The 18,141-nt window shown below is 34.8% G+C and overlaps 2 protein-coding genes across 2 annotated transcripts; both read right to left on the minus strand.

The window, feature by feature from the left end:
* Positions 1–3,441: 3,441 nt before the first annotated feature.
* LOC138873223 (uncharacterized) lies at positions 3,442–3,900 on the minus strand. Its single transcript, XM_070151670.1, has one exon. The coding sequence runs from the start codon at positions 3,898–3,900 to the stop codon at positions 3,442–3,444; it is 459 nt and encodes a 152-aa protein (XP_070007771.1).
* Positions 3,901–10,655: 6,755 nt separating this feature from the next.
* LOC104245710 (probable membrane-associated kinase regulator 3) lies at positions 10,656–11,336 on the minus strand. Its single transcript, XM_009801362.2, has one exon. The coding sequence runs from the start codon at positions 11,334–11,336 to the stop codon at positions 10,656–10,658; it is 681 nt and encodes a 226-aa protein (XP_009799664.2).
* Between the last annotated feature and the right edge of the window lie 6,805 nt (positions 11,337–18,141).

The raw sequence follows: 18,141 nt of genomic DNA on the forward strand, positions 1-18,141 counted from the left end.
TACTCTGCTTCTGCTGAGCTTCTAGACACTGTCTGCTACTTCTTCGACTTTCATGACACCAAAGATTTACCAAACTTCACAAAGAAACCCGTTACTGACCTTCTAGTGTTAGGTTATGCAGCCTAGTGTGTATCACAAAAGCAAGTCAGACTGCATGCACTTTTACTGCTTAGTAGAATTTCAATTCCTTGATTCAGTTTGATATACCTTAAAACTCTTATTGTTGCTTCCTGGTGAGACTGCTTGGATGACTGTATAAATTAACATAACGTTTGCATAACAAGTATTATATCTGGCCTTATGATAGTTAGATATATTAACTTCCAAATCAACCTATGATAACCTGCAACATCTTTCATCAATTCATCTCCAGATACCCTGACATGTGCATCAAATTGTGCTGAAGTAAACGTTTGATTCATAACTATTGGAGTGGCTATGTCTTTGGTTTAATAAGTTCCCTTTGCTGGATCTCATAACTTCAATTCCCAAGAAGTACTTCAGTTCTCCCAGATGTTTTACTTTGAACTCGTGATTTAAAACATCTTTAGTTTCCTAAATAAATTGCTCATTGTTTCCTGTGATGAGCATATCATCTACATACACAAGAACAACCACAAAGTTTGTTCCTTTCTTCTTTGTATACAATGAATATTTATACAGACTTTGATTATACCCTGCTTCAAGAAGTGCTACTGTGAGCTTGAGGTTCCATTGTCTTGAAACTTGCTTTAGTCCATATAAGGACTTCACTAGTTTACACACCTTAGTCTTCCCATGTCTTCTAAAACCTTGAGGCATCTCCATATATACTTCTTCATATAAGTCTCCTTGCAAAAATGCATTGTACACATCCATTTGATTCATAGTCCAACCTTTAGATGATGCTATTGCAATAACTGACCCCACAGTTACCATTTTAACAAAAGGTGAAAAGGTTTTATGGTAGTCAAACCCCTATTTTTGGCTATATCTTTTTTCTACTAGCTTAGCCTTGAATCTTTCAACATCCCATTAGCTCTATACTTTTTTAATTCACCCATTTTGATCCAATTGTGTTCTTTCCCTTGGGCAGATCCACTATCTCCCATGTCTTGTTGTCCTCCAATGCCTTGATTTTCTGCTCCATTGCCTCAACCTATCTTTTGTCCTTTGATGCTTTTGTAAAGTTCTGTGGTTATGTGAGTCCTAAGACCTTTGCCACAAAGCTTTTACATGCCTATGAAAGCTAATCATAGCAGATACAGTGCCACATTATGTGCCTTGCTTTTTGTAACATAATCTTGTAACCATATAGGTTCTTTTGTGCTTCTGCCAGATCTTCTTGGCTCTTGACCGCTGACTTCTGAGGGTATATGTTCAGGTATAGGCTCTTTATACTCAACATCCAGAGATTGAACTAGTGTAGGATCAGCTTCTGAATGCTTATCATGTTCAGCTTGTGGAGATTCAGGTACTAGTTCAGATATTGCAACATCAACATTGCCTTCCTCAGATGCAACATTGTCTTCCTCAGCATGAGAAATGGGGGCAGCTTCACAGCCTGCATCCGTTTCATCATCTTTATGAACTACATTAGAGTCATCAGCTATATTAGCTTTAGTTTCAAGTTCATAATCTGCAACAAGTGTTTGTAAAGTTCATGCTCAAACGATACGCTCCCCCTAGCAAGAACAATGACAGGGTGCAAGGGTGAAGACTTAGAAAATGGGAATATATGCTCTTTGAATACAATATCCCTGCACACAAAAAAATGATTAGTTGTAAGGTCCAGGAGTTTGTAGCCCTTTTGTGTGTCTGAATAGCCCAGGTGCATAGCAGGTTTGGCTCTAGCTGAGAACTTGTCGTCATGCACCATAGTGGTGGAATAACACATTCATCCAAAAACTCTTAAGTGCTCAAGAGAGGGTTTCTGAAGATGTAGGACTTCATAGGGTGTTTTTCCTTGTAGAATGATAGAAGGAAGTTTGTTTATAATGTAAATAGTAGTAGTAATACATTCTCCTAGTACTTAGTTGGCACATTTGCTTGGAATTTTAAGGCTCTTGTTGTATCTAATATATGTATATGTTTTATTTCGTCTACCCCATTTTGTTGGGGAGTATATGCACCACTACTTTGATGTATAATACCATAAAACTCAAATAATTTATTTCACTATTTACTGAAAAATTCTCCTCCATTATCAGTTCTAATAGTCTTAATTGCTACGTCAAATTGTGTTATTAGTATAGAAAGAAACTTTTGAAATACCACAATTATATTACTTTTCAACTGTAGTAGCACCCAAATATACCTAGAATGATTATCCACAATTATTAGAAAATAGTAATTTTTATCATATGTGGGAAACTTGTATGGTCCCCAAACATCCATATGCAAAAGTATTAAAGGACTACTACTCCTTGTAACACATATAGGAAAAACTAGTCTACTTTGCTTAGCCAAGGGGTAGATAGAATAATCTTTATTTACATAAAGATCTTTAAGCTGTAGAAATTTTATATTTCTCGTTGTACTGACAAAGGTGTGGCCTAGTCTTTTATGCCAAAGATTTCTGTCTACTTCTGGTTTGTGGACTGCTGCAACTGATGCTTGCTTCAAAACTCTAGTTATGTGCTCATCCTTCACCACATACAAGCCTCATTTTTCCTTACCAATCTCCCTCACCCTACCACTCCAAAGGTCCTAAAATACATATAAATCAGGATAGGAGTGAACAGAGCAACTGAGTTCTTCTGTGAGTTTTGACAATGACAACAAATTAAATTTGAAGTCAGGAACATATAGAACATTCTTAACCTCCATATCCTTAAGAAAATGTTGCACTACCAATGTGAGAGGTATTTGTCTTCTTAATTACTAGTAGGTAAATGTACTTGATCTCTACCAGTTTTCAACTCAGTCTTAGAGTATAATATATCTAGGAAAGCAGCAATGTGATGAGTCGCACCGGAATCAACTATCCATTCCTTACTACAACTATAAGTCATTAGTGTAGTAGCAATACTTGCCATGTTGACTTGTGGTACTATTGTATCTTTATTCAGAATATCTATAATTTGTCTATATTGATTCTCAGTGAAGAAATGCCCTCATGTATGACCATCATTGTGTGCTCTTCCTCAAAGCAGTGTGTGTTTGTTCTTCATGTACAGAATTTCTAGTAGCACAATTGTTCACAACCTTCCTCTTGACATTAAAATTTTCAGGGTAACCTATCAACTTGTAGCAATTTTCTTTCAAGTGGCCACTCATTTTGCAATAGTCACATTTTATGAATGGCTTCTTCCTTTTGTAGCCTTGTCCTCGTCCAACTTGCATATTAATAGGATCTCTTCTTGTGCCTAAGGATGAATATGAATTTGATCTTTGGCTTTCTTCCTCAATTATCAATGCATAAGCTTGGTTCAAAGTTGGTTCAAATGTCTTCATCAGAATCTACCTTCTTGCCTCCTCATAGGTCTCATTCAGACTACTGAGAAATTGAAGCAGCCTTTGGCAATGAATGTGTTCAATATAGTCTTTTGACTTAACACAGTCACAACCTGATGTGGGGACTAAAGCATTATACTCTGACCACATTTCCTTCAGCCTTGTGAAATAGGAATCAATAGAATCAGCTCCGTGGGAAATCGTTGCAATTTCTTTGTGTAATCGAAAAATTCGAACTCGATTGAGCTTGTCAAACCTCTCCTTCAGGTCTTCCCAAACTAGGTGTGCATCTGATGCATAAGTTATTCCACTAACGAGATTCGTTGATACAGTGTTCATGATCCATGAGAGCACAATTGCATTGCATGTCTCCCATTCCTCATGTAATTCCTTCTTAAAGGTATCCTTCTTATATGTACCAGTTACGAACCCTAGCTTTCGTTTAGCTTGAAGAGCAATTCGCATCATCCTACGCCATAATCCATAGTTTTCAGACCCGGTGAGATGTATTGAGATCAAAACTGAGCTATTCGAAGGATGCAGAAACAGAGGGTGCGTGTGGTCAATTTTCTCGTCTCTAATTATTGAATTTGAGAGAGAATTTGTATCACACAAATACGAAACTACTCAACCAAAATGCAATCAGTATCGATTGCTCTGATACCATGTGAGTTGAGCTAATTCCAGTCACAACTCAACCTCCTAGCTGTCATACTACCTTCTATTCTCACACGCAGTGAGATAGTTGTAAGCACGTGATTTTTGCCCTATATGAGAATTACTCCCAAAAAAATTAAAAAATAATTTAATTTTTCTTGGTGTGCAATTTTGTGATGTTTTGTGATATTTTGAATAGTTATTTGTATTTATCTGTGCATGTTTATTTGCTAAATTAATAAAAAATACAAAAATATGTCGCATTTTGCATATAGGATTTAATTTTACAATTGTTAGTAATTAAATTTGTTTTACAAAAAAATTAAAAATTACAAAAATAGGCATCGTTTGCATTTTTAGCATTTAATGTCCAAATATACAATTTTATGCTTAATTAATACTTAATTGTGCGTTAATTGTTATTGGGAGTTAATTTGCGCTTTTATAACTTAATTTAGTTCTTAATAATAGTTTAAGTATTTTTATAATTTAGTTTTAGAAAAATAAAAGAAGAAAAGAGAGCGAAAATATAAAGAAAGTCGGAATTAGGCCTCTTCTTCAATTTCAAGCCATAGGCCCAAAAAATGGCCCAATCTTCCCTACGACCCAGTCCATTTCGAACTGGGTCGACCCAGTCCATAACCCAACTCCCCCTCTTCATTTTCATTTTTTCATTTTTACAAAACAAAAACAAAACAAAACAAAAAGAAAAAAAACCAAAAACCCTAAAAAACCTAAGAAACACCTCCGCCCCCCTCCCTTTGCTTCATCTTCTCCAACCTCCAACTCCCAACCTCAAGCAGCCATGGCTGTTCCTCCCCCCACACAGCCGGCCAAGCTTCCAAGTAAACCCAACTCCACGTTCGTCACGTCGACCTCCCCGTTGCATCGCCGGAAAACCCTCAATCAAAGAAGAAAAAATATCAAACCCACCGCTGCCCGCTTCATCCCCGTCGTCACTGAGCTTCGCCATCAACATCCATGGCTGACCAGCACCAGCATCACGTCCAAACCCCCACCAAACACCACTGTTACACCCAGTCGCTTGGCCCGTCGACCCTACTGTTCCGTCGCCTCCTTCCACTGTTACACCCAGTCGCTTCCATGGCCAAGCTCATCGTCGACCGGCTGCTCAGGTTGCTGCGTCCTTCTCCTTCGATGTCCTTAAGCCGAACAAGTCGACGCCACTGTGTCACGCTGCTGCCCATGTCCAACTGCGACGAGCGTCCATGGCTACTCCAAGCTCGCGCTACTGCTTTTGTCTCTCGCTGCTGCCCTTGTTTCTGAAACACCATGGATTCCATGGATGCGGCTCGTCGCTGCTTACTCTGTCGCTAGCCAAACACACGAACAACTGCTTCAGTCTCCGAACTACTGCTGCTCGCGTTTCTGGTTTGAATTCGCTGGCCATGGCAGCATCGTCATTAGCTGCTTCTTCTCCTTCGTCATCCCGTTTGCCGCTGCTTCATCGTCCAGATTTTGCTACTGTCCCGTTTCTTCAGTTACTTCTTAATCGCGTTCGTCATCGTTGGTTCGAGCTTTGGTCGAGGCTCGTCAAATTCGTTGTTGGTTCAGTCGTTTGTTCGTCGTTCATCTCCGGTTAGTAGATTTTTGAATTTTATTTTTGTCCGCATTTCGTTTTGATATTTTCGAATCTAAAATCGGCAAAGGTTTGTTTTGTTTATCGTTTGAATTAATTTTTAGTTCGTGTTCATGTGTTGTTTGTTAAATTAATTTTTCAGATTTCAAATGAAAGATTAATTAGTTATCTTTCATGTTTATTTCATGTTTGTATTGTTGTTTAAGTGAATATTTATTAGTTTGATGTTTGTTAGATTCAAATTGAAATTTAATCAACTATTTCTTCAATTTGTTTCATGTGTTTACGTATTGTTAGAAATTGTTAATATTGTTAAGTTCAAGTTTAAGTTCATAATTGTTTCTTCGTCGATCTTGTTATTTGTTTAAAGAATTTAGTTGTATTAAAGGAATATATTGTTTTAATCGTTTAATCCGTCATGTTTGTTGTCTTAAAATAGATTCATTCATGTTCATACTTTGTTTGGATGATCTTGAATCCGAATTTTGTATAGTTTGATTTCTTGTTTACCATTTATGATTATTGCTTGAATTGTTCTCATAATCTTGTTTAAAGTTTAATATAAGAATTGTTTGTTGTAATGTTGTTAGAGTTGATTTTAAGTTCAATATGATTGAATTTAGAAATCTTCATACTTTGTTTGTTGTTGTTGTTGAATCCGAAAATAGGATTGTTTGTTGCTAAAATATTGTTCAATCAAATTTTAGTTGTTCTTTGTTGTTCAATTCGTGTTCATGTGATTTGTTGTTGAAATATTGTTAAAATCGTGTTCATGTGATATTGTTGTTATGATGTTCATCCATGTTCATATTGTTGTTTGAACATTGTTAGAAATTGATCATATTGTCTATATTTTGGTTAAGTTTGATTAATTGATGTGTTATAGCTGATGAGTAGTTTGGTAAATTTGTAATACGTTCAGGGGTAGTTTGGTAATTTCAGTAAGGTCGGAAGGGGTAGTTTAGGAATTGTACATTTTGAAATTGTTTATTTGAAGCATGGGGGACAAAATGAAATGGGGTGGGTTGTGATATGATTATTTAATATAAAGGGGGGACAAGATTTAAATTAAAGGGGAATCTTGCATTATTTTAAATAAAGCATGGGGGACAAAATATAATGGGGTGGTGTGATATGTTTATTTAATGTAATGGGGATGAGTGGAAAGATAATGGGTTGGGTAGAGAAAAAGTATTGATTTAATTGATTAAAAGATTTATGGGATGGGATTATATATATGTGAAGTCTTGAACACAAGAGGGGGAGAAGAACAAGAAATACAGAGAGAGAAATAGGGAGAGAGATACGAAAAAATATACACACACAGATAGAGAGAAAAATTCCGAAAAATATTTAAGCTTTCAAAATAAAAAATAAAACTAAAAAAATCTACTGCTTTCTTTCTTTGTTTGAAATTAGTATTAATGGTTGTTGTTTCATTTAAAGCTTAAAGCTTTTGTTTTTGGGATTACTACTCCACCGGTCTGTTACTGGGTTGTTACTGTTGCTGGGCAGTTGTTGCTATTGTACTGTTATTATTGCTGCTGATTCTCATCATCATTTTCTTTTGCTTCCAATATCAGGTACATATCTAAAAATTCATGTCATGAAAAACTTCAACATGGCAAGTAAATGAAGTTTGATTATAAGGATGTTTTCTACTTATTTAAATTTTATTAGTTTAAGTTTCAGTTTTGTTTTAGTTGGTTAATATAGTATTAAATCAATTGGTAGATTAGTTCTCTTTCTTAATAACAAATGGCTTAGTTATTTTAGGAACGCGATCAACTCATTTCTTTTAATATATGAAATAATGTCAATGATTTTTTACAAAATATAGAGTTAGTGTTTGCAAATATTCGCATAGGCAGAATATAAGAATTGGTTTATTTATCTCAAACCCAATCTTCGTAAGCAAAATTAACCAAACAATTATAACCTCGGACTAAAAACAAGTGGTGTAAAAGAAGGATGAGATTTATAGATTGTAACTTTTTAAGTCAAAAAATGTGTAAATAGCGTTTGCTCCAAATATAACAATGAAAATTCTTCAAAAAATATTACTTCATTTATTAAATCAATTGTTTTCCTAAGTTTTATACGCAATTCGCTTTTTGGGTAGATAAATATTGTATTTACCATAAAAATGGTAGTATTAATCACACGTTGTTTATTTTTATTTTATTTTTATTTTACTCTTTAAACTCATGGTTTTTGAGGAATATAATTCACACGTAAAAAATATAATTTGCGGTCAACACTTAATGAATTGTGAATTCTTTTCAAGGAATTTAGAGGCATCTCAAATAGTGATTTCTCATGACTCTTACATTTAAAATAGATGGATGCAATAAACATTTGTAGAGAATTTATATTACTGTCAAGAATATTTGCATAATTAAGGATGCGTTCGCGTGACTTGATTATACTTCTAAAGGCGATTCGGATTATGCGTTCGCGCAACTTCGAGCAAATTTTTAATAAAAAGGGGTTCTTCGGAGATCATCAATATTAATTTCATATAACCCGAGATGTGCAGTTCACTATTTAATCATACAAGAGCGACAGACGTTCTTAATTTTATTTAAGCACAATTTCGAACTTAAGTCTTCTTTTTTTATATATAATAAAAAATTTCGAAAAAGAATAATAATTATTATATTATCATTGTGTATACGTACGCGTGACACGATTTTCACGTTAAAAAATATTAATATATAAAACGAATACACGTACGCGTGATTCGATTCGAAAAAGGGTCTTTAATTATAAACAATCTAAATAGAAGCGGTAATAATAAAATCATGCAATAAAAATGTATTTAACAAATCAAAATAATCAAGCCAAATATAACAGTTGAGCGACCGTGCTAGAACCACGGAACTCGGGAATGCCTAACACCTTCTCCCGGGTTAACAGAATTCCTTATCCGGATTTCTGGTTCGCAGAATAATAAACAGAGTCATATTCTCCTCGATTCAGGGATTAAAATTGGTGACTTGGGACGCCTTAAAATTCCCAGGTGGCGACTCTGAAACAAACAAACAAATCCCGTTTCGACTGTCCTTTAATTGGAGAAAACTCCCTACGCGCCCCGCGGGCGCGGCAAAAAGGAGGTGTGACAATAGTTAGTAAGATTAGATTATTGAATGTCTTATTCCTTACTCCTACTAACTGATAACTCTGAAAATTGAGATCATTCACTGGGATTTCAAATGCAAAGAAAGTTTTCTTTTCTAAAGTTGAAATTTAATCCCTCTTTTCTTAAGAGAAAGAAAATGAGAAAAAATTCATTTCCTTTCTCTTAACAGTATAATCAAGATTTCTATAATAAAATACATGAAAATTTTGGAAATTTATTTTATTTTATCGGGTAAACCGATAAGGATCAATAACCGACTAACCGATACCCGATATCTTATCGTTTCGGTTATCGGTTTAGCATATTTATAAATCGATAACAAATATGCTAAACCGATAACATTCACAACCGAGCCGAACCGAATCGACCGATGCCCGCCCCTATTACCAATGACCTCTTAGGGTGTGTTACAGTGAGGCCTGATTAATTTGAATTCATACTGTCTGAAATCTAATAAAAGGAAAAATTCTTTTTACCAAAAATATTTTTATTTGATGAGCTCGAATAGATTTCTTATTATAGGATTCATTCCACCACAATCTTTAGCCCACCTACTAAATATAGTAATACTCATCAACTAATTATTAAGTTTCAATTAAGAAAAGTTAGAGATGTTTTATATAATCATTCGTATTTATTTCATTTTATTCAGGTGATTTATATGAGAGTTTATCACAGTTAGATTACATTTAAACACAACTTTACTACTTTTTTCCCCTCCCTGAATTTGGAGACTCTATTAGCACCTAACGATGTACAACGAAATACTTGGTCTCTATTCTAATTGGTTTTCATGTCGACGGAAGTAGTCATTTCAGGCATGAAAACTCCAGCCTTGGCCATCACTTTAGATTAGCCGCTTTATTGTTGATTGTAACGAAACGTATCCAACCTGTCCAAGTAATCTTTATGGCGGCAGTAGCAGCAGTCTTTTCTTTCATTTACATGTCTTCAAAAAATATATTCCCTCCGTCTCAATTTAGATTGGATAGTTTGACTCGGTATAAAGTTTTAAAAAAAAACTTTTGAAATTTATGATCTTAAAAGATTTTGGATAAACATTTTGTGTGGCCATAACATTTGTATGATTATAAAAAATTTTCATTAAGGATAAAATGAGTAAAATGAATAATTTAAAGTTGAATTATTTTCAAATTTAGAAATGTATCATTTATTTTGGAATATACTAAAAAAGAAAGTAACTTATCTAATTTGATGCTAAAGAGTACCCCTACAACTTCAACCCACCGCAGAGGAGAATTCAATTGATCAATTTCACGCTCATTTTGATCAATCAACAACAATATATGATTGGACATTCTCACTTGAAAAATACTTACTCTCCTTTGTTTTTTTAAAAACAATTTATTTAGCAATAAGAGTCATAAGTTTATTTGAGAATATTTAACCATAATTAGTTAAGTGCTAAAAGGTTATTGAAAGATATATGTCTTGCGTCAATTTATTTGGTGTTAATCGAGTGTGAGTAAATCTTTTTCTCAATTTACTCTTAACCAATAAGTAGATATCTACGTTGCATTAAATTTATATATGGTTCTTCCGCCAACAAATAAGCTAATGACATAAGGACAAATCAATCCATTGACAGAAAAGGGATGGCACAAAACCTTGCACAATCAAAGCTTCTTAATCGCTATCAGACTTGAGAAAGATTTTCTCTCCCAAAATCTTTAAAATCAATAATTAAGCAACATTAAAATTTTGCCAATCATCATACTAGCCATATATATATAATTAACAACTAGCTAGCAGTAATATATTAATAGGCAATTAATTAGTATTAATAATATTGTCAAATCTTCAATGACGAGAAAACCTCTCTTTTCTTGTTGGTTCCATAGCGTGACATTCCTTGCATGCAGATATAAACTTGCTGAAAAAACTTCGAAAAAACCAGAACCTTACTTTCCTCTTACCATTTTTCTTTTTCTGTTTCCTTGACTTTAATTCTTTGCGTCCTTTGGTAGTACTCTCTTTCTTAGATCCAGAAACAACAACATGTCGCTTTTTCTTCATAACTGGCGCTGGTGTCACAATAAACTGCAACTTTTGTGAAACACCGGTATGCATATTACTCGACGAGTTCATATACTTAGTAAAAGCTGATTTTTTCCCTTGACCAATTAGTTTGAGTTCAGAGGTTTCGCTTATGCTTGTTCTTGCACTGCTACTGCAGCTACTTCTACTGTTTGTGCTATTACTGCGCGAAGACAAGAGTGAATCTTTGCTACTAACACTGCTTGTTCTGCTCGTTGATCGCGAAAATGATATTGGACTGCTAATATTACTAGCTGGTTGACATGGGAAATAATGTGGCAAGAGTTTACCATTGAAAAATAAATGATCTGCTGGTGATTTTGGAGACCCTGGCGATGCGCTACCAGAAAACTCAAATTCCAGTTCTTGTCCTTCTTGAACTGGCATTATAATCGGAAATGAAAATTTGTCCCCTGAACTGTTCTTTCTACGGCGATTTTCCATCGGATTTTCTTGTAATTATGTGAAATTGGGTAATGCCTATAGTCAGAAAACAATTGATGCTCTGAGATTTCTGAGATGGATAACTATTTTTATACACAAAAAAAGTGTTTGATATGAACAAGTATAAGGAGTTGGCTTTTTCCCCTAAAGAGGGGATAAATGGACCCCTTGTTTGGGACTTCCTTAGTGGTTTAAATCATGTGATATTTTTAGTGCCAACTCTAGCTTGGATTTAGTTATGTGGATAAGTAATCATATTGGGAGCGTGGAGATTATACCAAATATTTATGTGTCTAATTATGTCGTTATGTAATATAATTCCTTGTTTACTGCCCACTATTAGTTTGATGCAGATCATATAATCAAGAATCAAGATCAATTACCTATGCCTTACAAGTCAAAGAAAAGAGATTGTGATTTACTACCTACTCTACTCCTAGTTGAGGATTCAATAAAATTCTTCGCTTCTCAAGAATCCGAAGATGCTGAAATACAATTATATTCCTTTTCATTAAAAGAAAAAAGGAAGACGGAAAAATAGAATCGTGCTCTAGCATTTGATGGTTTGAGATTTTGGATAAGTATAAAGAAACTCGACAAACATGGCAGATAACTTGTTGGGGACATGCCAAATTACATTAAATGTTTTACAAATTTCATGCACTTATCATTCTATCAGCGAACAAAATTCAAATTAGAAACTAATTGGATTTAACTTAATACACCTATCATTGTAAAATGCTTTTTACACCGAACAATGTAATTTAATGCGTTATCCACAGGTTGCTTATGGCATTTTCCCCAATACTCATTCCACTTTTATAGAAAATTATATGTAGTTAATTTTTAGGTGAGTGTTTGGAAGTTAAACTCTAAATGGTAAACCTAATAAAAGCACATTAGTCACAATAATCTAGAAATATTTTCTCCTTCAACAGAAAACTCTCTGGTTAATGTTATTGCTTTGTTACTTTATACCTGAAAAAATAAGAGACTATAAGAAAACTTTCACGTAAAGTAAAAGAGGATTTTAAGCAAAGCAGATGACCAAATAAGAAAGTAAACAAAATAGGGGACCCAAAGAACTCAAGTGATAACATATTGGGGATGTCTTAGAATCCCAAGACAATACAATGATGAGTTCAACATTGTTCTATTTGATTAATAAAGCAAAAGCAAATATATTAGTACTTCCACTTGAATTATAACATTAAAAATCCAAGCCAAGAGACAATAAAAGTTGTTTGAAATTTCACTGTCTCCCACTTGGGTTGCTTTTGAATGATTCTGCCTCATGACTTCTTTTGGGACCACTAGTGTGCCACCTTGGTCCTTGTCCAGTAATTTAGTTTGGGCCTCTGAATATTTAGTACGATTGGATCTGGGCCTTTAAGTGTGCTTCAGTCTTCGTGGTACGGCTACTTTTGAAGGTGTTTGGGTCAGAATTTCTACCTTTGACCTGGATTGGAGCCCACTAAATAAAGGTACTTCAAATGGCTATATTTAAATGAGGAGTTCTTTTCCAAGTCTATATGTATATACTTCAAATATTTCAATTGCTTATTTTGCAAAAAACAATTCACCTACTGTCCCTTGATTCGTCGAGACAATAAATTTTGCGTCAAGAAAAGAATCGAAACTAAAAATATTGCAAAAATCATAATATTTTATTTCAAATAATTTGAGTGTTACAATTTCTATGATTTCTCTGTTTCTTCTTTCTAAAAGTAAATAAATTCAAAGGTCTTTGAGCTTGATCTTGAATCTATATTTGTTGCCGCGAACGATGATCTTGAATGCAACTAGCACGAACTTTAATTTGATACTCCTTGAATCTTGATTTGTTCTTCGTTCTTGAGCTTGAAATTGATTTCTTGAACTTGAACTTGGTTGCTTGAAACTTGAAGCTTGTAGAGAAATTTAGGCGTTTGATCCACAAGCTCTTTCTTACTTCTTGTTATAACTTTTGGTATCTTTTCTGAGTTATGAAAACCCCTATTTATAGTTGTGGGGAGGGAAGAGTTGAGATGAAAATACACTCTTTCCGACCAATCAGATTGAAGAGTGACAAGGCCGCATTTGATTGGTCAGAATATGCCACCCGCACATGTGGTGCGGTTTCATTGGCGTTTTAATTTGACTTGGCATGGCATGCTCCTATTGGTTCTTCCGTTTGACTTGGCGTGCCTTGTCATTTCACACGTGGTACCAAACTGGGCTTCTAGAAAGATGATATCTTGGACCTAATGAAGTGAGTTCATTACTTGTAGCCCAATTAAATTGGGCTAGTCCAATGGATTCGGGTTGAATCCATATATATTGGATTTATATAACTAATCCAATCATATTAGCCAAATAAATTTATTTGAACTAATATCTCTTGAATTTAAAATATAATCCAAATTATTTTATGGATTTAATTTTAATAAAATTTATATGTCTACAAATGCCCCTACTTCAAGATTTGTTGGGACGTAAACGTATTGAACTTCAAAAACAAGGTTTGAAGCAACACGTTGAAGCAACCAGATTTAATACACTTAAGAATCTTTCATTTATTTTCGAAAGATTTACGTGTTTCCATAAGTTGATGAGCTACTATTGTTGAGCTTCACGGAACTTTGTCTTTTGAAAAATTAAAACCTCATTATACCATTGCAATAAAAATTATTATCAAAGTCAAAGTACACTAGTCATGTGCCACGTGAGTTTGGTAACATGGTGCAAAATTATGATTCTATCATTCCAACTAAGGAGACAGGTGTTGCATGAGAAAGAAACAAAGAAATCCACTTCCTACTGTGACTCTCTATGTTGTCCACTTTAAATCCTACTTGGAATAGGAAAACCTTAGACCACCTCACAGTGAATACTTTTTATCCCACATCAAGATAACATCAAGACGCATTCTTTGCATCAACTCTCAAGTTCGATTTGCGGGCACTACAGAGGTAATTTTTTTTTCTTTTGCGTTCTTTTTTCCCCTTTTTATTGTTCCTTTTTTTTGCAGGCCAATCAAGTAAGAGTTATTGTGTACGAGGCGGTACCTCGTTGGTAATTCTTATTATTTATCTCATATTGTAGAGTGTTAATGGTGGAACACTTCTTGTTGCTTTTATTCTTTCTTGTCTTATCAGTTACGATCTGTATTTGACTATGGTGGTTCACTTTAACTGCTATCCTTATGTTATCTCCATGCTTACAATTCTGTCACTAGACTATGTTATTAGCTTGTTTCGTATCAGTTATTTCTCTATCTTCCATTACTTCTCGTTATTATATTTTTATTCTATTTATTATATCCTAGTAGGTATCTTGACCTGGCCTCGTCACTACTCTACCGAGATTAGGCTTGATAATTACTGGGTACCGTTATGGTGTACTCATACTATGCTTCTGCACATCTTTTTGTGCAGATCCAGGTATGTCTCCTCGTGCTGAACGTTAGTGATTGGTTGTAGTTGATTTTTCGTAGACTTCAAGGTATACCTGCTCGGTGTCCGCAACCCTCGGAGTCACCTTCCCTTATCTTTCTTTTCTGTTGTATTTTTCATCCAGACAATGTTGTAGTGGGTGTCACACCTCCTTTTTGCCTACACCCTGCGGAAGGGTGTATATATAAGGGAGTTTTTCCAATTAAAGGACAATCGAAACGAGATTATTTTTATTTAAAATTCAGAGTCGCCACTTGGGATAATTAATGGTTGTGAGCACGTGATTTTTGCCCTATGAGAACTACTCCCAAAAATTCAAAATAAAATGGTTTTGTGTTGTTTGTGATTTATTTATATTTTGTCTGTGCATGTTTATTTCTACTTTAATTAAGAAAAATACAAAAATATGTGTTGCATGTGCATTTAGGATTTAATTTTACAATTTAGGAATTAATTAAACAATCAAGTTTGTTTTACAAAATGAAAAAATCACAAAAATATGTACTTTGCATTTTTGCATTTAATGTCCGAATTGTGTGATTTTATCTTTATTTGATGTTTAATTTCGTGTGATAGATATTATTAAGAGTTAATGTTTTTAATTAATTGTCGATTTTATAATTTAATTAGGATTTTTAGTTGAAAAGGAATTAAAAGAAAATGAAAAAGAAAAGAAAAGAGTGAAAATTGGACCAAATCGGAACTGGGCCGTTATATTTTGACAAAAAATCAGGCCCAAACAGATGCCTAGACCGGTCCAAATCTCACAGACGTTCGAACGACGTCGTTTCAACGGCAATTAATCACAGCCGTTGGTCCTGCATGATCCAACGGCTCAAAAGCCGTCTCCCTTAACCATTCCCTGGCCCGACCCGTTACCCGGTTCAAACCGACCCCCTACTTAAACCAAACGACGCCGTATTGGTTAATCTCTTTGATCCTATCCGTCAATCTTCATTGATCCAACGGCCAGGATTTAATCCCCTCCCCCTTATATAAGTCCAACCTCTCACCCCACACCCCCCTAAGCCCTACCCTCCGTTCATCCTTCGTCTCTTTCAGAGACAAACCAAACGACCCTCGAAACCCTAGCCGCCCTGAAACCCTTTCTCCTGAAAGCCGGCGACAACGATGCCAATGACCATGAAACTAACACCCCTCGAGCACCTAACCACCCTCTCCACTAATCCCTTACCCGTTTTGCTTGAATCAGCCTGTAGCTTCTCGAATCTTCAATCGAAGATTCGAGCAAAACTTGAAACTACCCCAACCAGCCCCAAACTCACCCCACGGCACCCCCTGACCACCTTCGTCACCAAACCACCGTTGGTTTGGTTCGAATCAGATCAGAACCATTCGAACCCCAAATCGAACCCCCAAGAACCCTAGAAAACCAAAGGTTGAAGTCTGTCCGAAGAAAAGGAATTTGGGTGTCCAGTGGACCTTAGTCGAAGTGTTCTCAGTTGAGAACACTCGATTAAGGTCCGTTCGACCTCAAAAAAGGTCTGAGTTAGAGTCCAAGTCAGGATCGTCTAGTGTCCGAGTTCTTGAGGTATTTTTCCTATCCTGTTGGTTCCATTTTGTATGTGTTTATATCTGTTTATTTGTTTAGTTTAGTTTTATTGATTTTTCAATTCTTTTTGTCGATTGATTCTGTCCTTCTTCAATGACCTTTTATTTGGTCAAACTTTTTCTGGTCATGGTCAATATATATGATAAACTATATAATCGATTTGAATGAGTGTCGTCAATTAGTTAAGTTTTATTATGAATCCCTGTTTCTATCAATACAATTCGAATCACCTATGTGCCTGTTCGATTCTTATTTGTTATTGATTGTATGTGTTGTAATTCGTGTAGTCGATTGGATAAGTGTCGTCGATTGGTTTTACATGCTTGAATGTTAGAATAACCTGATTTGACTCATGTTGCTTCAATTCTGATTGAATCGCTCTTGGAATTTGATAGGCTGGATTGGTTATAGCTCCTGTAGTTGGTGATTAATTAGGAATCAACTTAGTTATCTGTTTAAGGAGATTGGTTATAGCTGATGAGGTACAGTGGATTGGGTAGGACAGTAATTTCAGGGACCCTAGGAGGGTATTTTGGGATTTGAAAGGTTTGAAATGGGTTTAAGTTGAATGGTCTGGCAGTAGGGTACTAAAGTGCCATTAAACTAATGAATTGTTTAGTATTAGTGGGGAACAAAATATAATAGCATGGGTAGACCTAATGGGGATTTTATTAAAGTATGTACTACCCATAACCAATGAATAAAATAAAGGAAAGACAAGGGTTAATGGGGGACAAAAACAGACTTTAGTGGAGTCCTAGAGAAGATCATGGGAAAAATGTTTGATTAATGGGTCTAAATGCTCCTAAGAGCTGGAAAAAGATAAAAAGATTGGTTATAAAAGAGAGGGGTCAGGACAGTGTAAGGGAGGCAAAATGAAGAGATTTTTAGAGAGGGTAGAGAGGGCATTGTTAACACACTTTTAGAGTCTGGTTTGGGCTTTCTTTTGAGGGTCAGTGTTATAAAAATAGAGAGAGTTCTTGGGAGTTTCACTAGTCCTGAAGAAATCAGCTGATTACTAGCTACTGGAATCAGTAGTGTTTCCTACTTAGTTTTCGAGTAGACTTTTGGTTTCAGTCGAGACCTTCTCGGATCAGTTTGAGTGTTCTGCTGCTGTGGTATGTTTCTAGGGTCAGTTTGAAGGTCATTTGGGTTTATTCGAATCGGTTTTGGGTTAATCTATTCATCTTGTTGGTTCAAAACATTTCTGAACTCTTCCTGGATTGATAAATATATTTCTGGGCTGAACTGGTTCTGTTTGTGGTTGTTTGGAATTTCAAATTGTTGTTGTGAACTGCTGTTGTATTGCTGCTCGCATTTCTGCTGCTGCTGATTTCTTCTTCTTCTTCTTCTTCTTCTTCTTCTTCTTCTTCTTCTTCTTCTTCTTCTTCTTCTTCTTCTTCTTCTTCTTCTTCTTCTTCTTCTTCTTCCTTCTTCTTCTTCTTCTTCTTCTTCTTCTTCTTCTTCTTCTTCTTCTTCTTCTTCTTCTTCTTCTTCTTCTTCTTCTTCTTCTTCTTATTATTATTATTATTATTATTATTATTATTATTATTATTATTATTATTATTATTATTATTATTATTATTATTATTATTATTATTATTATTATTATTATTATTATTATTATTATTATTATTATTATTATTATTATTATTATTATTATTATTATTATTATTATTATTATTATTGTGGACATGAAATGAAATGCCGTTTGAAATGATTTCTGATTTCTCATGTTTTGTTTTAGTTCAAAAGTGTAGAGCAAGTATGTTTATTCGAATTTCATATCACTTGTATA

The sequence above is a fragment of the Nicotiana sylvestris genome, chromosome 7 (genome assembly GCF_000393655.2).
Source record: "Nicotiana sylvestris chromosome 7, ASM39365v2, whole genome shotgun sequence".
Classification (NCBI taxonomy): Eukaryota; Viridiplantae; Streptophyta; class Magnoliopsida; order Solanales; family Solanaceae; genus Nicotiana; species Nicotiana sylvestris.